Consider the following 22425-nt stretch of genomic DNA (forward strand, 5'->3'; position numbering starts at 1 on the left):
TCCAAGACTTTGTGAACGACATTTTCTGGGATATGCTCACGACCTCGGTCGTAGTCTATCTGGATGATATTCTCATCTACTCTCCAGATATTGACTCCCATCAGAGAGATGTTCGCAAAGTCTTCGACCTCTTACAAGCAAACTCCCTCTACGCCAAGTTGGAGAAGTGTGTGTTTGAGCAGGAGTCCTTGCCTTTCCTTGGTTATATTATCTCTTCCCAGGGTTTGGCTATGGATCCTGCCAAGCTACAGGCTGTGATGGACTGGCAGGAGCGTCATTCACTTCAAGCAATGCAGTGCTTTATGGGGTTCATTAACTACTATCGTCAAATCATTCCACACTTCTCAAATTTGGTAGCTCCCTTTGTTGCCCTCACCAAGAAGGGAGCAAATCCCAAGTTGTGGTCAGAGGAGGTCTCCAAGGCCTTTCTCTCGATAAAGTCACATTTCGCTAGTGCTCCCATCCTACATCGCCCCGATGTAGATAAGCCATTTATCATGGAGGTGGATGCCTCATCTGTTGGTGCTGGAGCAGTCCTTTTCCAAAAGGATGCTCAAGGTCGGAAGCATCCTTGCTTCTTCTTCTCCAAGACCTTCACTCCAACGGAGTGGAATTATTCCATCGGGGACAGGGAGTTGCTAGCCATGAAGTTGGCTTTTTCAGATTGGAGACATCTCTTGGAGGGAGCTCGCTTTCCCTTCCAAGTCTTCACTGACCACAATAACTTGGTGTATATACAGACGGCCCAGCGGCAGAATTCTCGCCAGGCTAGATGGTCCCTGTTCTTCTCCCGGTTCCATTTTACTCTCCATTTTCTCTCCAGGGAGAAGAATATTCATGCCGACGCTCTCTCCCGCTCCGTAGTGTCATCTGAGGAGGAGGAGCCTCGGCTTATTGTCCCTTCTGAGAGCCTGAGAACTGTAGCTCCGGATTCGCTAGAGTCTGTGCCCCCGGGCAAGACTTTCGTGCCAGCGAATTTGCGACCGGAGGTTCTCTCTTGGGCTCACTCCTCCAGAGTGAGTGGGCATTTTGGGACCGAAAGGACATCCGAGCTTTTGGCGAGAACGTACTGGTGGCCGCATATGGCCCGTGATGTCAGGGACTATATTAAGGTGTGCGTTTCCTGCGCCCAGAATCGGTCTCCTCGGCAACAGCCTGCTGGGTTGCTTTACCCTCTACCGGTGGCAGACAGGCCCTGGGAAATGGTTGGGATGGACTTCGTGGTGGGCTTACCCAAGTCACGTAGCTGCACCGTTATCTGGGTTGTCACTGACGATTTCTCTAAGATGGTGCATTTGGTGCCGCTTCCACGGTTACCTTCTGCATGGGCCTTGGCGGCGTTATTCATTAAGCACATTTTCCGATTACATGGTATGCCTGATAAAATTGTCGCGTCTCGGTTTTGGAGAGCGCTCTGCCGTTTACTCAGCATAGAGTTGAACCTCTCCTCTGCATACCATCCCGAGACGAATGGGTTAGTGGAGAGAACCAACCAGACTCTGGTGACATATTTGCGACGTTTTGTCTCTGCTGGGCAGGATGACTGGGCATCTTTGCTACCTTGGGAGGAATTTGCCTTGAACAACGCCGTAGACGATTCCACTGGTCAGACTCCTTTTCTTCTTAATTACGGCCAGCATCCGTGTGTCCCTGTGCCCATACCCGTGTCATCCACCGATTCTAGGGTGGCAGACTGGGCGGTGGAGGCACGTGACATCTGGGACCGCACAAAGGATGCCATCCGGGCCTCCAAGGAGAGAATGAGGGTTTCGGCTGATACACATCGGCGCCCCGATCCGATCTTTGCTCCTGGCGACTTAGTGTGGCTATCCGCCCGTAACATCAGGCTGCGAGTTGAGTCCACTAAGTTTGCTTCTCGCTACATTGGCCCGTTCAAGGTTCTGGAACAGGTCAACCCTGTGGTCTACCGTTTGGCATTCCTCCATGCCTTGGTATCACCGATACTTTTCACGTTTCCCTCTTAAAACCCGTTCATTTGTCCCGGTTTTTTGAGTCATCTGCCGTAACATCGGGTTAATCCACGGATGAGTTTGAGGTGAATGCTATCGTGGGGTGCAAGGCGGTATGTGGCAAGGAATTTTATCTGGTGGACTGGAAGGATCACGGCCCAGAGCATAGAACCTGGGAGCCTGTGGAGCACATTCGGGCTCCGCTGCTCAATGCAGCTTTTGAGCGTAGCGAGGCTCAAGAAAGGGGGGTAATGTTAGGAGTCGAGTTTCCTCTGCTGCACAGGGGGAATCTCGATCCGTGTCTGCTGCGGTCTCCCATTCTGCATCGGCCGCAGTGGAGCCTGCTCAGCGGAGACGTCGCACCCAGTGTCTCACTAAGACTGATTCTGTTCAAAGGGTTACTACTGCCTCTCCTGGCTCTGCTATTGTACCATGCAGTGATCTGCGGCGAGCAGGCTTTTCTGGGACTAAGTCCTACTTTGCACACACTGAGCATGCCCAGGGCAAGATCTCTCAGTGGAGATCTAGGGTCACATGCTCAGGTACTGCAGCGACTTCCATTGGTCCTTCTCACGGAAGGTCCTGTAGGTGCTAGGACTAAGTTCTGATTTGCACACTGAGCATGCCCAGGGCAAGATCTCTCAGTGGAGATCTAGGGTCACATGCTCAGGTACTGCAGCAATTCTATTGGTCCTTCTTTGAAAGGTCCTATACGTGCTGCAGCTATTTAAGGCTCGCACGGCCATGCGCTAGTATCCTCTTATGTTATGTGCTTTGTGCCAGTGTGGTCATGTGTTTGAATGTGTTCAGGGACCCGGCTAAAATAAGCCCCTAGAATGCTGGCACCTCCGGCGAGGAGATTGTGTGTAAGGCTACGTTCACATTTGCGTTCTGCCGGGCTGCCTCGGGCGCAGCCGTGGCGACGCATGCGCCATGCGCCCCTATATTTAACATGGGGGCGCATGGACATGCGTTTGCATGCGTTTTGCGATGCATGCGTCTTTTTTGCCGCAAGCGTTAGGGCGCAGACGACACAGCAAGATGCATTTTTTTTGCGTCCAAAATCCGGCAAAAAAATTATGCATGCTTCGCAAAACTATGCGTTTTGCATGCGTTCTTGTTTGCGTTGTGCGTTGCGTCGCCGACGCAGCCCCGCACAACGCAAATGTGAACGTAGCCTAAGTGTGTTCAGGGACCCGGCTGAAATAAGCCCCTAGAATGCTGACACCTCCAGCGAGGAGTTTTGTCTGCATGCATGACCACTCACTGCTCTCATCTGGATAGTTAGCCTGTGCCTCTGTGAAAGTCTAACAGGGCACAGAGCTTTGCCTTCTTGGCTGCTCTGTGAAGCTAACAGAGCTGGTTTATACCGCCATATAGTGTTGCCATTTATTTAGCAGCAGGTTCTTTCCTGCACGGTGGATCCCGGGTTGCGAACGCACCAATCCCACTTAATAAATATATTTGGTGCGTTCCGCCAACCATAACAGCTTGTTCATCTGAGATCCTGATTCCAGCGATGTGTTATTTACTGGGCTGCTTGCTGTAGTTTTAATACAATTATTGTTTTTGTAGCGGGAGATTATCACTAGAGAAATGATAAACCTTCTGCGAGGTAGTCCTCCATATTCATGAGCTCTGTTTAATCCTGCACACAACCCAAGATTGGCAGCTTTCTGCCTATGCACAGTGTACACAGAAAGCTACCAACCAGTGATGTGGGCAGGGTTATAGAACGCACAGCATTCAGAGAACTGCTAAAGCTTCAGTAGATAAAACAGTGATTTTTTTTTAATCAAATCTACAGCAAGGGGTCCAGTAAGTAACGCATTTCAGGAGTCAAATTTCTCACCCCTACATCATGTAGCTCTCATAATCTAATATATAAAGCTGAATGTGTGTGTGTATGTATGTATGTATGTATGTATGTATGTCCGCGATTGGCATCTGCACCGTCGCAGCTACAGCCACAAAATTTTGCACAGTCACACGTCTGGACCCCGAGAGCATCATAGGCTATGTTGTGAGGCGAAATTTTAACCCTGCGCATTACAATTCACCAAACAATTTTGCCCCTATCTACATAATGTGGAAAAAAGCGAAAGGAAAAGTGTTGGAGGCAAATTGACAGCTGCCAGATGTGAACAAGGGGGACTTAAAGAATGAGAGCGATGGCGCCAAAGAGTATATACTGTACAGTTGGGGTAAAAAGGTATATACCGTACAAAGGTGGGGCCCCGACATGGGATACTCACCACACACGGGGATATGAAAACACACACAAAATGCGCCACACACTACCACGTGCTTGAACACATATTACCCTTAGCACACATTTCACCACGCATACACCAACCTTGCCACATAAAAGTCGAAACACAAAAGTCGCCGCTCAAAACTCGCCACGCGCAAAACTCACCACATGCAAAAACTAGGCTCACGCAAAACTCGCCACAAGTGCAAAACTCACCTCATGGAAAACTCTCCACACGCAAAACTTGCACACGCAGAAAAATTGCCACATGCACAAAAGTTGCAACACATGCAAAAGTTGCCTCACACAAAACTTGCACATACTCAAAAGGCACCACACATAAAACTCACCACGCGCAAAACTCGCCATGCGCAAAACTTGCTGCACACAACTTGCTACACTAACCTGTCATATGCAACTCGACACACAAAAAGTTGCTACACGCATGTTGCCACACACAACTCAACACACACAAGTTGACAAACGAAACTCGCCCTAAAACACACACAAGTCTGGTATTATCCTTCAAAAATAAAAATCTGATTAATAAGCAGACAAACTACAAGAGCAACAAATGTACCATATAGGAAATACGGCAGCTGTCAGTCACATGACCTGTCTATTATGTGTATGTGTGAGCTAATATATACTGCCAGGGGGAGGGCTTCCTGTTGGCTGGGGATTTATCAGGCTGCCAATTTAGCCTACAAATACTGAGGTAAAAATACTGAGCAAATAACGTGTGAACGAGGTCTAATACAGGAGGAGATGACACACAGGTATATACTATATACAGGAGGAGATGACACACAGATATATACTATATACAGGAGAGATGACACACAGGTATATACTATATAGAGGAGATGACATACAGGTACATACTATATACAGGAGGAGATGACATACAGGTATATACTATATACAGGAGGAGATGACACACAGGTATATACTATATACAGGAGCAGATGACCTACAGGTATATACTATATACAGGAGGAGATGACATACAGGTATATGCCATATATAGAAGATGACATACAGGTATATACTATATACAGGAGGAGATGAGACACAGATATATACTATATACAGGGGAGATGACACACAGGTATATACTATATACAGGAGGAGATGACATACAGGTATATACTATATATAGAAGGAGATGACATACAGGTATATACTATATATAGGAGGAGATGACATACAGGTATATACTATATACAGGGGAGATGACACACAGCAGGTATATACTATATACAGGAGATGACATACAGGTGTATACTATGTATAAGGGAGATGACAAACATGTATATACTGAGGTGAAAATGAGAGGTGTGAGGTGAAAATGAAAAGGTGTGAGTGCAAAATGAGAGGAGTGAGGGAAAATAGTGGAGTGACTGGAAAATGACAGATGTAAGGTCGAAATGACAAGTGTTAGGGTGAGGGAGAAAATGAGAGATGTGAGGGGGAAAATGAAAGATGTGATTGGGAAAATGAGAGGCGTGATGGGAAAATAAGAGAAGTGAGGTGCTATAACTAACCACAGATATTTACTATGCCCAGGCAACGCCGGGCTCTTCAGCTAGTACATAACATAAACCTGGTGACAGATTCCCTTTAATTAGATTTCAAATCCATCTCTGAGTGTGCAGCTTCTGAAGAGCATGCCATACACAGAGACCACATATACCCAAAAATCTCATGTACTTCCAGCATTTCATGCTCACTAGCTTGGAAATACACATGTTTTTATTATAAAGATTTTGACATCAGAACATTTTCCAGCATGACTAGTTAAATATTAATTGAGTGATACTGTATCAGTACAAACTGAGACTCAAATCAGACAAGAACAATCCTGCCGAAACTATCAAGGGTACAAAGAGAGTAAGGATTTTCGTTAGAGAATATACTACGCAGTTTCCATGGTGCCAGCCTGGGATTTTAAAGATTATTTTGAGTTAATACTTATTTTTGGATAAATTTGAAAACCATAATGAATGATATAGTATATAATTAGTACATTTCTATAGCTCAATATATTAATATAAATATAAAACGATTGTGACGCGCCCTGGTACCATGCAGTACCCGGAATCGGACCAGACAGTTCTATGGGAGAGGTTACGAGACCATGATCCGTTTTGTGGCCCTGGCCGTGTGATAAAATGGAGGATAATTATATGGTGTTTGGTCGTGACGCCACCCGTGGTGTTCGGCAATGGGTGGCCGACGCTGCGGTTTAGATCCACTGGGGCTGATGGTGATGCAGCAAAGATGGTTCCGCTACCCACGGGTAGAGCCGGGCCCCAAGGCAAATATATTTGATTGTTCAGATGGTGGTGAACGTTGGGGTGCAGAGAATAAGTGAAGGACACAGAGAGGTGCAGGTTTCTTTACCTTTTACTTGAAAGTAGATGCAATCTGGGGTACCAATTACAGATGACGGATTGAGTCCAGGTTGCCTGGAGGCTTTCAGGGGATCCACCCTGCCAGGTGGGGTTGGGGACTTTCCTTTTGCGATCTCTTATAGGGTCCCTGCTGCCTGTAGCCAAGCTGCGGCCCTCTCATGCGTGATGATTTCTAACCTGTATGGCAGACTGTTGTGAATTCTGTTGTCGAGCTCCCTCCTGTGGTCATGAATGGTACTTCGGCTGGTTCTGTCCATGGACTTCCTCTGGTGGCTGTGGGTGTTTCTGAGTTTCCTTTCACAGGTGACGAGGCTAATTCGTTAGTGGACTGCTCTATTTAACTCCACTTAGATCTTTGCCCCATGCCAGCTGTCAATGTTGTACTATTGGTCTAGTTTGCTCCTGGATCGTTCTGTTACCTGTTTACTGCAGCAGAAGCTAAGTTCCTCTTTGCTATTTTCCTGTTTGCTATTTTTTCTGTCCAGCTTGCTATTGTGAATTTTGCCTTGCTTGCTGGAAGCTCTGGGACGCAGTGTGGCGCTTCCGCACCGTGAGTCGGTGCGGAAGGTTTTTTTTCCCTGCACACTCTGCGTGGCTTTTTGTAGGTTTTTGTGCTGACCGCAAAGTGACCTTTCCTATCCTCTGTCTGTTCAGTAAGTCGGGCCTCTCTTTGCTAAATCTATTTCATCTCTGTGTTTGTGATTTCATCTTAACTCACAGTCAATATATGTGGGGGGCTGCCTTTTCCTTTGGGGAATTTCTCTGAGGCAAGGTAGGCTTTATTTTCCTTTCTTAGGGCTAGCTAGTTCTGAGGCTGTGACGAGTTGCATAGGGAGCGTTAGGAGCAATCCACGGCTATTTCTAGTGTGTGTGATAGGATTAGGGATTGCGGTCAGCAGAGTTTCCACTTCCCAGAGCTTGTCCTGTGTTTTTGTAGCTATCAGGTTTTTCCGGGCGCTCTTGATCATCAGGTCCATTATTGTCCTAACCACCAGGTCATAACAGCAGACAGCGTGAGCCTATTTCACGGGCACTGTCCTTTTCACTGTCAGCCCCGGGCTCTTGGTCTGCTACTGTGCCTTCAGTTGTTCGGTGTGGCCAGGGAACTTGCAATCCCCTGCCCTCCAGATTTGGCTGTCAGGGCGCACAGCACCCGCCCAGCCAAGGACTCTGGCATCCCTTTTTATCAGCGCTCCGCTCTGGAGTCAGCTATACGCAGTTTTTATTCCCCTGAGCTTTTGTCTCTGCTCCTGTCCCTTCCCTCTCCACAGACCAACTGCCAACTCTCCTCTCTCACTGTCCTGTCACGAGCTCCAGCTGGCTCCCGTTTCCATGACAACTCCCCTGTTTACTCTCTCAGCTGACTTCCTTCTGACTCACTAACCCCATCTGCTGGCCAGAATTTATAAGGAAACTCCCCTTTCTGGCCTGGAGCAGGAATTGACATGTACACTGTGTTACCTGGCATGGGGACCTTCCTTCTTGCCTCCAGGCATGACATCACCCCTTAGAGGGAGGGAATGTCACCATGGCAACCAGACTCTGGGGTGCCACAATTGCAAACACAATAACCTACACAAGTGCTAACAATCTAAACAAATCATGGACCAATATTTTCTTTTGCAAACTTTTTTTTAAATATTTTCTAGGGTGGATGGTTGGCAATTCTGACAGTTATATGAATAGCAAATTCCTAAAATGAAGGTATCAAAAGAATGCCTCTCCGGAGCTGCAGGACTACAGTTTCCTTTAGGTTTCATAAACTTTAGGTTTTATAGAATAAAATAGATGGATAGAAAAATGGATAACCAAATGGATGGATGGATAAGCAGATGGCAGGACGGTGGCTTAGTGGTTAGCACTGTTTTGCAGCGCTGGGGTCCTGGGTTCAGATAGGTTCTTTGAGATTCAAAACTTTTAGTTCTAGATTAAAAGCAAAGAGAAAATAATGTAAAATAAATGCCCAATTTACTGCATTATAGCTGTAAGGGTAAAGACTTGTCCAATTATCTCATGAAGATACTTGATGTGCAGCAGGAAGTCGTGCCATCCCCTCCATATGTTCAGTGTAATTAAATATCATCGAAGTTGTGATGACATATAATTCTAATATTCATCAGAAAAATTATCTGGTCAGCAACAGTTTGAAATATTCACTTTGATATTCTAAAAAAAAGGTAAACATGTTGGGAGCAGGAGAAGCTTGTCCATAGAAGTAATACAATAATAAAGCTTGATCGTGACTGCTGCGTCTGCAGCCCCTATATTACACCCATGGATTATAGAAAGTAAAGAGGGGGGGCTGTATGGGGCGCAGCTAAAAGGAGGCCCCCACATGACTGCGTTGCCATGGGAGCAGTGCAGTAGGTTTTCTTTTAAAAAATAAAGGTGTTATTGAGTAAAGGAGCCCGGGGATTGGAAGAGTAGGATTTGGGGTGGGGATTTATGCAAAAAGGGAGGTGGGGGCTTGGGAAAGTGCGGGAAAAGGGGAGATCAGTTACCTTAGACGGGCGAAGTGAGTGGACCTGCTGCCACATACCTCTCACCATGTCTTCTGTGGACAGCCTGGTAGCTCAGCTTCGTCGGGAGGCCAGTTCCAGGAGGGCCGGATGGCTGGAGGAGCAGCTCACAGGGCTGCTCGGAGGCAGTGGGAGCCAGGACAGCGGGAGCCGGGGCAGCAGAACCAGGCGGTCTAGGCCGCCAGACAGGCTGTCCCCCGACACTACACCGCGCGGCAGGCGCAGGCCGCGGAGCCCCTCCAGGGACCCTGCGGGGGCTGGGGGACGCGGCCGATCCACCTTGCCCGCCCCCTCCCCCGGCAGGAATCCACCTGGCGGCCCTGCCGGCGCGAGGCGGCGCGGTGCTGGGCGAGCGGTGCAGACGCGGCAGGACGCCGGCGCTGCACAGGATGTCAGGGCCGCACTTCCGGTGCGGCCTAGCAGAGGGCGCGGCGGCGCCGCAGCACCGATAGCAGCAGCTTCTACCCGCCGGGGAGCACCTCCCGCGGTGGCGGCAACACGAGCAGGGGGACGGGGAAGGAGCCCAGCGGCGGCGGCAGCATCCACCAGGCAGGAGCCGGGGAGTATCGCGGCGGGCGCAATTGCGGCGGGGGCACCCGGATCCCATCCCCCCAGTGCACCTGGCTCTGCGACAGGATGGCAGAGCAGACTATCGGGCAGGACAGCGGCGGCATCACGGCAAGGAGCGGGTCGCGGTCGGGCCGCAGGAGCGGCGTCCAGAGGAGACAGTCCAGCGGCTGGAGGCAGAGGAATCACGGAGCCGGACAGATCCAGATCCAGCAGGAGGTCGAGGGACCGGTCGCCTTCGCCAGTCTCGGTCCCCCCTGGTGACGTGGAGGCCAGGGGCGCGGGCCTGGGGCAGATGAGCGGCAGCGATGATTCCGGGAACGAACATCGCGACGAAATGGACCAGCAGGATTCAGGAAGCACGGCTGGTGGGGACACAGCACCTGCGCAGCCACGTGAGTACATGTCCAGTCTTTCCCCAGTGCCGGGTGTTTCGGGTGTGGTGGAGCGGGGTGGGGGCTGTAATGAGGTCCCGGGGGTCAGAGAACTTCTAGCGGGTATGTCGCAGATTTTGCGTAGATTGGATGGGGGCGGGGGTAGCTCAGTTGCTAACAGTGTGGGATCGTCGCCCGCTGGTGCCTGGGTGTCAGTTGCCGGGGGCGTAGCAGGGGGTTCGAACGAGATTGCGAGCTCGGGTAGCGGGACACCTGTTTCTGTGGCGGGGGTGTCGGTGTCGGTACAAACGGAAACGGGAAAAGGTGATACCGTTAAGTTAGACGACAGGGCAAAAGGCGAGGTATATGTGTGTTTTGAGGGTCCGCTGGGGGCCCATTTGAAGAAAGAAGTCAAGGAAAAGATTTGGAAAGATGAATACGTAGAGATTTTCTCTCTCCTTCCTTTAGAAAAATTTAACTTGGATAAAGGAAAGAAAGACGACAGCAAAAAGGAAGAGGAAGAAAAGAGGCGTTGGCGCCTTATTCCTCAGACGTTCGTTAACTGGCAGCAGGCCTTTGCCATTCTAGCGAGTGTTATAGGGGAGAAATTCCCCGAGAATTGCTCGGGCCTGTTTTGTTATTTGGATGCTATTGGTGAAGCGCATCGTACCTACGGGGGCCAGGCTTGGCTGAGATACGATGAACAGTTCAGGCAGCGAAAAGCAGTGAGGCCGGAGATAAGGTGGGACCAAAAAGACATCGGGTTGTGGCTGAAGGTGATGGCTCCGGTGCGTTATGGGCAGTCCTTTCAGGGGGGAGGGGGGGGGTAGCAGTCAGCAGTCAGGACAAAGTGGAGGACACGGGTCTCAGGGTTCAAAGGAAAAATCTGGGACATGCTGGCAGTTTAATGAGGGCCAGTGCAAGTATGGCACCACTTGTAAATTTAAACACGTGTGCTCCCATTGCAACGGGGCCTCTCACGGAGCCGCTAAGTGTTTCAAGAAATCACGTGGTAAGCCATCAGTGGGTGGCGGTCAAGGGGGTGACTCCGGTGAGGGTTCAAAAGATGGCCCCCTATCTAAGTAGATACCCGGATGTTAAAAAGGCGGAGGTTATTAGGGACGGTTTTCTTGAGGGGTTTAAGATCCCTCACCCGATGCATGTTGTTCCTTTTTCTACAAAAAATTTGAGATCAGCTGGCTTGCATGCGGAGGTGGTTTCGGCTAAATTGGCAAAAGAGGTTGAGCTGGGAAGAATGGCGGGGCCTTTTAGTTCGTTGCCCATGGCGGGTGTAATTGTTTCCCCGCTTGGGGTGGTGCCCAAGAAGGAGCCGAACAAGTTCCGGCTAATTCAGCATCTTTCATATCCCAAAGGATCCTCGGTTAATGACGGGATTGCGGAGGAGTTGTGCTCCGTTGTTTACACATCGTTTGATGCGGCTGTTCGGTGGGTGCGAATGTACGGGCCTGGAGCATTGCTGGCAAAAACGGACATCGAGTCGGCATTTAGGCTCTTGCCGGTGCACCCGCAGAGCATTCCTTTGTTAGGTTGTTGGTGGGAGGGTGGTTTTTACTTGGATAGGTGTTTGCCTATGGGATGTTCTATTTCCTGTGCATTGTTTGAGACTTTCAGTACCTTTTTAGAGTGGGTAGTGAGAGATGTATCGGCCGTTCCTTCTGTCATTCACTATTTGGATGATTTTTTGTTTGTTGGTCCACCGGATTCAGCAGTGTGCTGTCATTTACTTGGGACCATGGAATGGGTGGCCGGACAGTTTGGTGTTCCTTTGGCACAGGGAAAAACGGAGGGCCCCTGCACGGTCTTGAGTTTCTTAGGGATTCTCATTGATTCTGAGAAAATGGAGTGTAGGTTGCCTGATGATAAGTTGGAGTTGCTTAAGCGAGAGGTGAGTCGGATTGGAAAATTGCGGAAGACTTCATTGAAGGAGTTGCAGTCGCTGCTGGGCCGCCTGAATTTTGCTTGTCGTATTATGCCAATGGGCAGGATATTTTGCCGCAGATTGTCCAGGGCGACGGCTGGAGTTCGGTCGGCTCATCATTTTATTCGTTTGGGTAGAGAGCATAAGGAGGACCTTCTTGTTTGGCAACGTTTTTTGGAAGGCTATAATGGCAGGTCGCTTATTCAGCAGGAGGATCTGAATGCTTTTGATTGCGAGATCTACACAGACGCAGCAGGTGGAGTTGGTTATGGGGCCTACTGTGGAGGAAAATGGAGCGTCGGGGTGTGGCCAGAGGATTGGCGAAAGAAGGGGCTCACCAAGAATTTGGCATTGTTGGAGTTGTTCCCGATTGTGGTGTCAGTGTTTGTTTGGGGTGACAGCTTTCGTGATCGGCGAGTACGTTTCCATTGCGATAACTCGAGCGTGGTGGCCGTGATTAACAGCTTATCTTCTTCTTCCCCTCCAGTAATTAGGTTGGTCAGGGAGTTGGTACTGAGATGCTTGGAGTTGAATGCATGGATTACGGCGGTGCACGTGCCAGGAGTTCAGAACAATATAGCTGATGCTTTGTCTCGTTTGCAGTGGGACCGATTCCGGGATTTGGCTCCAGATTCGGAGGCAGCAGGAGCAGCATGTCCTTTGCATCTGTGGCAGGTGGTTACGGAAGGGGAGGCCGATTGATCCAAGCCTCGGTGTCAAACAGGACATGGTCAGATTATGCGGCGTCATGGGCCATGTGGGAAAGTTGGTTGTTTCAATGCGGCTCGGCTGAGTCAGATAGCGACAGGGCAATGGCGTTATTGGCACTGGTAGGTAAGGTCGTGGAGTGGGGTTGGTCCGTGTCTAGGTTAAACAAGTTTATAGCAGGTTTGGCTTTTGGTTTTCAGTTGCAAGGATTGAGGGACGTCACAAAGGACTTTGTTATACGGCAGGCGTTGAAAGGTTTTCGTAAGGGTAATTCGACTTTTGATAAGCGCAGGCCCATTTCTTTTGGGTTGTTGCAGCGGTTAGGGGAGGCCTTGGGCGTAATTTGTTCATCTCAGTTTGAGGTGGTACTGTTTCAATTGGCCTTTTCTCTAGCGTTTTTTGGTGCTTTGCGTCTGGGTGAATTGGTTTCCCCGAGCAAGGACAGGTCAGGTGGTCTTTTGGCGGAAGATGTGGTTTTTTGGGAAGGGGGAGTTGCCTTTTGGATAAGGCGTTCAAAGACGGATCAGCTAGGTAGGGGAAAGAAAGTAGTGCTAGGAAGGGTGGCGGGTAGCGGGATGTGTCCGCAACGCTGCTTAGAGGCATATTGGAATTTGTCATCAGTCAGGTCAGGCCCTCTGTTGCAACACCAAGAGGGGGATTTCTTGTCACGTTTCCAGTTTGTAGCCATTTTGAAGAAGGGCTTGGGTTTGCTGGGTGTTAACCCGGAAAATTTCGGCTCGCATTCTTTTAGGATTGGGGCCGCATCTGAGGCCGATGGTTTGGGCCTTGGGCCGGAGGTGATCAAGAAAATAGGCAGATGGAGTTCTAATCGTTACCTGTCTTATGTGCGGCATTAAATCAACAATGCGGGGTGAAGAGGGACGTCTTTGCGGATTGTTAATTATGGTTGTGTTTTTCAGGTCGTACCCCTCTTTTGGCGTGGATTGTCGGACACTCTTTCGTTTATTGGGGCGCCCTCCGGGCCGATGCGCGCGCGAATGGTAGGCAACTGGGTTTCGGCCGAGAGGCAGTGATCATCCGTTGGATGGGGACTCGTGGTATGTCGTGGCGTAGTTTTTTGCCGGAATTCTCCCGCGCCGCCCGTCTGGATCGCCCTCCGGATATTTTAGTGGTTCACTTGGGGGGTAATGATTTGGGGGCAAAACCCGTGAGGGAACTCATTCGGGATATCCGTTATGACTTGTTGAGGCTGTGGGTATCTTTTCCCGGTATGCTGACTGTGTGGTCAGACATTGTGCCGCGGAAGACGTGGCGGGAGGCCCGTTCCCATAAAGGGATTAACAGAGCCAGGGTAAAATTGAACAGGATGGTGGCGAGTTTTGTGTCCCGGAATGGGGGTATTGCCGTGAGGCATTTCGAGCTGGAGGCCGGGGTCGGTAATTTTTGGAGGGATGATGGAGTGCATCTTAACGAGATCGGGATGGATTTATGGGCGCTCGGTCTACAGGAAGGAGTTGAAAGAGCTTTGGCGGTGGTGGGGCACTCACGAGCCTGAGGTGGTCAGGGCTGTTCGTGTGTGGCGGGGGGTGGGGTTCTTGGAGTTGGTGATGATGCTGATAGGGTTGATCTGGCTTTTGGTACGGGCTCTGGACGGGGTGTTTACCTCGGGAGCTTTGTGGTTGGTTTGCCCGAAATGGGTTACATGGTGCCCTCGAGCTGGTGGTTACGGCTGAGGGTAAATACGTGTTTTTTGTAAACATTTTGGGTAGGCTCTCTGCCTATTATGAGCCAGATTTTTTAGCTCCAAGAGCCCCCCCCTCGAGGTTTTATATATTTACTGTTTACATGTTGTTATTTATGTATTTGTTTGTTAATAAAATGGCCGCTGTGGCCAAATTATCCAAAAAGAAATTAACGTGGTGGTGTGTTTTCCTGGGTAATAGATGGAGGGGTTAAGAGGGGCAAGGTAGTTGGGGGTGGGGGATGCTTTACGGAAAGGATCCTTTATTGGCCATACGCGGTCAAGAGGGGGGGCTGTATGGGGCGCAGCTAAAAGGAGGCCCCCACATGACTGCGTTGCCATGGGAGCAGTGCAGTAGGTTTTCTTTTAAAAAATAAAGGTGTTATTGAGTAAAGGAGCCCGGGGATTGGAAGAGTAGGATTTGGGGGGGGATTTATGCAAAAAGGGAGGTGGGGGCTTGGGAAAGTGCGGGAAAAGGGGAGATCAGTTACCTTAGACGGGCGAAGTGAGTCCCTCCCACCCTCCCTGTTTTAGCGGTTCTATGAGGCAACGTAGCTTTAGGCAAGATCGGCGAGTTCGTCAATTCTTAAGGTAAAAAAAAAAAAAAAAAAAAAAAAAAAGGGGTCTTTTGAATTATATTTCTTTTCTGTTGATTTATTGAAGGCAAGCATTCTGTATTATTGTCACAGTGGCGTTGGCGGGGGGTGGGGTTCTTGGAGTTGGTGATGATGCTGATAGGGTTGATCTGGCTTTTGGTACGGGCTCTGGACGGGGTGTTTACCTCGGGAGCTTTGTGGTTGGTTTGCCCGAAATGGGTTACATGGTGCCCTCGAGCTGGTGGTTACGGCTGAGGGTAAATACGTGTTTTTTGTAAAAATTTTGGGTAGGCTCTCTGCCTATTATGAGCCAGATTTTTTAGCTCCAAGAGCCCCCCCCTCGAGGTTTTATATATTTACTGTTTACATGTTGTTATTTATGTATTTGTTTGTTAATAAAATGGCCGCTGTGGCCAAATTATCCAAAAAGAAATTAACGTGGTGGTGTGTTTTCCTGGGTAATAGATGGAGGGGTTAAGAGGGGCAAGGTAGTTGGGGGTGGGGGATGCTTTACGGAAAGGATCCTTTATTGGCCATACGCGGTCAAGCGTTTCTGAACATTTCAGTTCTTCAGGTACAACAGAAAATCGAGGTTAAATCTGTTGTAATAAAGGAAAGGCTGTCTGGTAAATGAGAACAAACTGATACAAAACAATCCCATAATTGGGCTGGCAGACATAAACTTCACTCCTATTTTCGTTGATTTTTTTGTTGTGTTGAAGAACGGATTTCAAAGATTCATTTGAGAAGGATATTGGAAGCTTGATGCTGTGAGTGATATGATGGTTTGGTAATAACAGAGCCCGAAGTTCAATTGCTTTACTTCAGATGGTACAAAGTATCTGTTTTCTCCCTTGTTCCTTCAGCTTTATTTTGGCTATAATAAGAGGGAAATGATAATTGGCATTACACAAATGTCGTAGCGGAACAAATGAGCAGATCAGTGTAATATATCCTGCCAGAGCCTTTTATACCAAGGGGAAGAGTGAAGAGGATTATTTGTTGATGTGGGAGGAGTGCTGTGAAAAGGGCTTATATTGAGTCTAACAAAGAGCAAATTTTGCAGAAACATTTGCACTATGTATATGCCATCACCAATCTCATATGTTACACTCATCTCTTTAAGGGGTTGTCCACTACTAGGAAAACCCCTTCTTGTTCTAAATGTTTGGCTCCTATAAAATAAAAAAGCCTATACTCACCTCTCATGCTGGCGCCATTTCAGCGTTCTCTGCACCAGCGGTCCAGGGGTTCTCGTGTGGTTGCATGACAAGTGGTGACCGGCATCCAATCATCTCTGGCGTCAGTGTTTCCACCTTCATTTGAATTGAACACTAAGAGGAAGCCAGGGATGAGCTGCCACCCGGACTTCCTCTTCATGTTCAATTCGTACATGGCGGGGACATTGAAGTCATCGTTGATTGGGCACTGGACATCACGTGTCATGCAACCGCACTAGTGCCTTAGGACTGCGACTGCCGACAAAGCTGGAATTGCGCCAGCATGGGAGGAGAATATAGGCTTTATTATTTTATCAGGGCCAAATATTTAGGTCAAGAAGGAGTTGTCCTAGTAGTGGTAAGTTTTGTGTTACACACCCAGTTTTTAAAGGAAAATTTTATTTTTTAAACAGAGGGATATATAAAAAGAAGAAAAACTATCCCAGAATCCAGGAATGGAAGAGGGACTCAGTTTAAATAAAATAAATACCAGTCAAAAATCCTCTTTTTAGATGCTTAAAATAATCTCGGAAAACTGATACTCGGGGCTTGAGTTTAGCCATGACACAAGAAATCAATGGACACACCAATTCTAAAATTCTGGAGTCACGCACCATTTTCCAAAGTCATGTATTAGGCATAAAATCCTGTATTAATTGTGCTTCAGGTAGTATTTTTTTTCAGAAGCCACCTGTATTATAATTTTATATTGGACTCTAAAAACTTCAATTTATGTTTCTATAGCACTTTACTCTGTATGTGAGGTACATACTATGTATCACATACTGCACATGTGCGCCCTTTGCTGTCGAAAAAATTTGGTCTAATTAATAGTCAAAAATTTGATGTTAGAAAGAGTGCGTGAAATTGCAGAAAAAAAACCATCTAAAATACTTGTATCTAATATATAATTGCCTAGAATACTACTTCCTGCAATTTGTGCCAACTTCCTGTCCGGAGCTAATGTCCGGAGATAAGTGACGTCAACAGTGTCCAGTGTCTGATTGGTTGCCGCCTGCTGCGAGCGACCAATCAGAAACGTGCCGTACTGTGACACACTCCGCCCGCCATTTTGGTGTGATTTTTGAATTTTTACCTCACAGCAAGTTTCTACTGCGTGGAGGCGGGCCCAGTGACGTTGCTCTTCAAGATCCTGCCGAATTTCGTCAAAAAAATGATAATACCTTTTACCAAAACTATATATATTTAGTTGTGAAGTGGTTCAGTGACATTTTCACACCAATTTTGAACTTTTGTTTGGTGTTTTCTCCATATACTGCCTATTATTCACTGACTGTTATACTGAGAGACTGCCGTTTATTAACATCTTCTTTGCCACATTGGGTATATTGCTCTATTATTTGCCACATAAGGACATTGTCCATTATTGCCCAGCAATTTCTTAAATAACAAGAATTGTCAAGAGCTGGTAAGTGCAGCCATTTTTTGTTCTTTCTTACTATTATTTATTAATTGTATTATTCTTACATTTGAATAAATAAAGTATATATGGATTCTAGACTCCCGATTCTTTAGAATCGGGCTGCCATCTAGTTTAAGTATAAGCATTTTTGTTTTTAAAATGTTCATAAAACCATTCAGCAGGTTCCAGCAGTTTGTCTGAGATGTATATTTCTCTGGAATTATTAAAAATAATAATTTGCTATTGAGTCTAACCTGAGTCTCTTTTTTTGTGAGAAGTTGACTCTTGTTTAGTAATATAGCATACCTGGTTCATCAATTTCTATAGTACCTACCATTTGAAATTATTGATTTGCTCAGATCTATTTCAGTCTCTCCACAGCTAATTAACTGTCAACATCACTTGGAAGTCATTTTTACATCCAGATACTCAGCTGCACAGTGATACTCACAAATCAGACTCTGTGGACTTCTTGTTTCCAATAGATGTCTGCCAAATTACTGCGAACACGGAGGAGAATGTTCTCAGACTTGGAGCACATTTCACTGTGACTGTGTGGACAGAGGCTACACGGACGCCACTTGCCATAATTGTAAGTAGTCCTTTACCTCCATTTTGGGATTGAGAGTCAGAGTGGATTATGTGACAATTGGTCTTCACCAACAGTCCCCATGTGTATTATTGTTAAGCACAGACGTCAAGGACAATAAATTGTGACTTGGACTTGATTTATTAGAAAGTAAATGTGGTTACAATCATTTAGTGGATCCACTCTAATTGTAAACCAATAAATCCATGAGGCTGTCCCAGAAATAATGATAATAATAATAATTATGGATACAAATAATTATTTCCTTCACTGAATCAGGACAGTGTCTATATTGAGTTCATTTTTCACATGGAAATGATCATGGAATGTTAAGGGAGTACATTTCATCAAGAACCTGCTTTTTCCTTAGCATCTTAGAGGTAATTAAACATAATAATATACTGAATGTCAAAGGAAAACATGAATAGTAAGTAACTTGGGATCGACATCTCTGCTGAACAGGCTCCACTGCGGCAGGAGAAGAATGGGAGACAGCAGCGGAGACGGATCGAGATTCCCCCTGTGGAGAGGCAGGAACTCGACCCCTAACATTCCATCTTTCCATTTTTCCTTATAATATATAGTATAATTTCACCCCAAACTATTTATATGCTACTAGATTGTGGCCCGATTCTAACGCATCGGGTTTTCTAGAATATGCATGTCCACGTAGTATATGGACAATGATGATTCCAGAATTCGCGGCAGATTGTGCCCGTCGCTGATTGGTCGAGGCAACCTTTATGACATCATCGTCGCCATGGCAACCATTATGACATCTACATCGATACTGTGCCCGTCGCTGAATCAGAAACGTGAGATGTCTACGTCCTTTATGACATCATCGTCGCTGTGCCCGTTGCTGATTGTTCGAGGCCCGGCGGCCTCGACCAATCAGAGACGCGGGATTTCCAGGACAGACAGACAGACAGAAAGACAGACAGACAGACAGACGGAAAAACCCTTAGACAATTATATATATAGATGTAGCACTTTCAGAGACAAGTCTAGCAATACCTTTAACTAGACAGTCTGTTCCTCCATTACAAAAAAAAAAATCAGCATTTGAATTTCTATGCAAATGAGACTATAGATTTAAAATCTCAGTCACTCCAGCTCTATTCCCCACAAGGCACTGCCTTTTCCTGCTTGACTAAATGCCTTATTTGACGCCTCCTGACGAAGCCCGCGACGGCGAAACGCGCGTCGAGGCTCTTTTCCTGCTCCCACCACACCGGCGCCCGGACACCAGCATGTCTCAAGGTAACACAGTGACACTCTATATAGCATGCGTTCATTTTTCCTAGGACTTGGGCTTGCTGGCGTTGTGTATATCTATATGCTTGGTATATTTTGTGAGCTCCACGGATATATGTATAATATTTTGGAGATTTTTCATTACATATCTTGGTCTATTGCTCTGGGCCTGTTACTTATTATTAGACATAGTTATGCCCATATGTGGAGCGATCTTTGTATGATTCACCCTGGATGCTCATTCCATTTATAGGCATATCTCCGGTGTGGTGTGTTAGTTAGGATGCCTGGATCTTTTGTGTTCCTGTTTCAGCTTTTTACATCTTTTTGCTGATGTAGTTTTATCTGCTTTCCCAAACACCTGCTGTTCCTATATATATATATTTATTACATATTTTGTGTGTTATATATTTTTTCTAATAAATTGTTGTCTATACCTCTATTGCTTGGTTGTGGTCTGTGGGTCATTTTTGCAGTCCTTCTTGGGCTTGGTAATTTTCTTTACCTTAAAACCACTACCTGGCATCTTCTTTATAGGTTTATACATCGATACTGTGCCCGTCGCTGAATCAGAAACGTGAGATGTCTACGTCCTTTATGACATCATCGTCGCTGTGCCCGTTGCTGATTGTTCGAGGCCCGGCGGCCTCGACCAATCAGAGACGCAGGATTTCCAGGACAGACAGACAGAAAGACAGACAGACAGACGGAAAAACCCTTAGACAATTATATATATAGATGTAGCACTTTCAGAGACAAGTCTAGCAATACCTTTAACTAGACAGTCTGTTCCTCCATTACAAAAAAAAAAATCAGCATTTGAATTTCTATGCAAATGAGACTATAGATTTAAAATCTCAGTCACTCCAGCTCTATTCCCCACAAGGCACTGCCTTTTCCTGCTTGACTAAATGCCTTATTTGCACGAAGTAACACAGCATAAAAGCTTTCAGTCAAGCAGGAGAAAGCGGTGCGTGCTGGGTGGGCAACAGAGCTGGAGTGACAGAGACTTCAGATCTACAAATAGTTCTTCACCTTATTTGCATATAAATTGAAATCCTGATATCTCAGTAATGGAAAAACAGTCTGGCTATGTACCAGAATTGCTGAACTTGTCCTTGGAAGAGCTATATGCACATATAAGTTATTTTGGGAAGGGTGGTATCCTGCTGACCGTTTCCCTCTAATGTTTTAAAGTGACATTTTTTTCTTCCTGCTCTTTTTCTGTTTATTCATTCTTACCTGTCATTTTGCATCTAAATCTTTTTGTGTTCTTCCCTTTGTTCTGGTATTGTTTCCTTCTTTCCCTATGTCCTGCTTTCTCTATGCATACTTTTTTCATTTTTTGCTTTGTTTTCTTTCAGCCATTTATTCTCCATGCCATGCTTTGAATTTTTTTCTTTTTATTTTACTTCTGTGTTTTTTTCTTACCTCTCACATTTGCTTAAGTGTCCATCATTTATTGACTCTTTCTCACGCTTTCTTCTTGCCATCCTTCTCCTAGTGTTTTCCTTTTTCATACACTCTCTTCCTTTTATTATTATTATTATTATTATTATTATTATTTATTATTATAGCGCCATTTATTCCATGGCGCTTTACATGTGAGGAGGGGTATACATAATAAAACAAGTACAATAATCTTGAAAAATACAAGTCACAACTGGTACAGGAGGAGAGAGGACCCTGCCCGCGAGGGCTCACAATCTACAAGGGATGGGTGAGGATACAGTAGGTGAGGGTAGAGCTGGCCGTGCAGCGGTTTGGTCAATCGGTGGTTACTGCAGGTTGTAGGCTTGTCGGAAGAGGTGGGTCTTCAGGTTCTTTTTGAAGGTTTCGATGGTAGGCGAGAGTCTGATATGTTGTGGTAGAGCATTCCAGAGTAGGGGGGATGCACGAGAGAAATCTTGTATGCGATTGTGGGAAGAGGAGATAATAGGGGAGTAGAGAAGGAGATCTTGTGAGGATCGGAGGTTGCGTGCAGGAAAGTACCGGGAGACGAGGTCACAGATGTATGGAGGAGACAGGTCCTTTTGATTTTTAATTCCTTTTTACCTACTCTACCAATCTCCTTTTACTTTTTGTTTCCTTACTTCCCTTTAGATTTTTGCATCATTCCCTATTTTTCTTTCACTTTTCTTCTTCACTAATTTTTTCTTTTTCTGTCTTCCTGTTTTTTATTTCCCTTATATTCCATTTATTTATAACTTGGATAATTATTTTCTTCCTGTTTTTCCATTGTCCATCTTCTCCTTTGACATGTCTCCCTTGTTTACCTTTTCTTTGGTCTATTTGCTGTTTTCATATGTGTGTTTCAATGTTTCCTTTTCTTCTTACATTTCTATTTTTGTTTTACTTCCAACATCAAGCATTTTTGGTTCTCTTGTTTCCTTCACTCTATCCCTTCAGTGTGTCTCTTTCTTCTTACCCACCATTTTTGTTATCCTTCTTTCCTGAGTAATCAATTATTTTTCCATACTGTGTTATCATGTTTGGCTCAGATGTTCCCTAATTGTTATGCCTAATTTGCTTTGATGTACAGTGAAGTTTACCAGATAACTGATATTGGATACACTACCAGTGAAGAGATTGGACACATGTGTTCATGCAATCGTCCTCCTGGTTCTTATTAAAGAGTGCACATTGTAAATTCAGACTGAAGGCAGAAATAGGAACACATAGGGAAACAAGTAGTAAAGAAACACAATTTGTAGACTCCTGAGTGCGGATTTTTGGTAATTTGCTCTGTGCAATTCAGCAAAATCGCAACCAGCTGCGGCTATAAAGAGCCAGTAGTTTGGTCCTCCATGCCTTTTTCTTTTCTACTGTCCCTGTCATGTGCATTCTCTTTGGCAGCTTCTCTCCAGACCCTGGCTTCTGATTTGTCTAA

The 22425-nt window shown here is 46.4% G+C and overlaps 1 protein-coding gene across 1 annotated transcript in view; it reads left to right on the top strand.

The window, feature by feature from the left end:
• Positions 1–22425, top strand: part of LOC138669768 (contactin-associated protein-like 5) — a 1597333-nt gene that overhangs the window by 703853 nt on the left and 871055 nt on the right. The window contains exon 11 of the mRNA XM_069756498.1: positions 18175–18281. Coding sequence (XP_069612599.1) covers positions 18175–18281 — 107 coding nt within the window. The remainder of the gene's footprint in view (positions 1–18174; positions 18282–22425) is intronic.

The sequence above is a fragment of the Ranitomeya imitator genome, chromosome 3 (assembly GCF_032444005.1).
Source record: "Ranitomeya imitator isolate aRanImi1 chromosome 3, aRanImi1.pri, whole genome shotgun sequence".
Taxonomy (NCBI): Eukaryota; Metazoa; Chordata; class Amphibia; order Anura; family Dendrobatidae; genus Ranitomeya; species Ranitomeya imitator.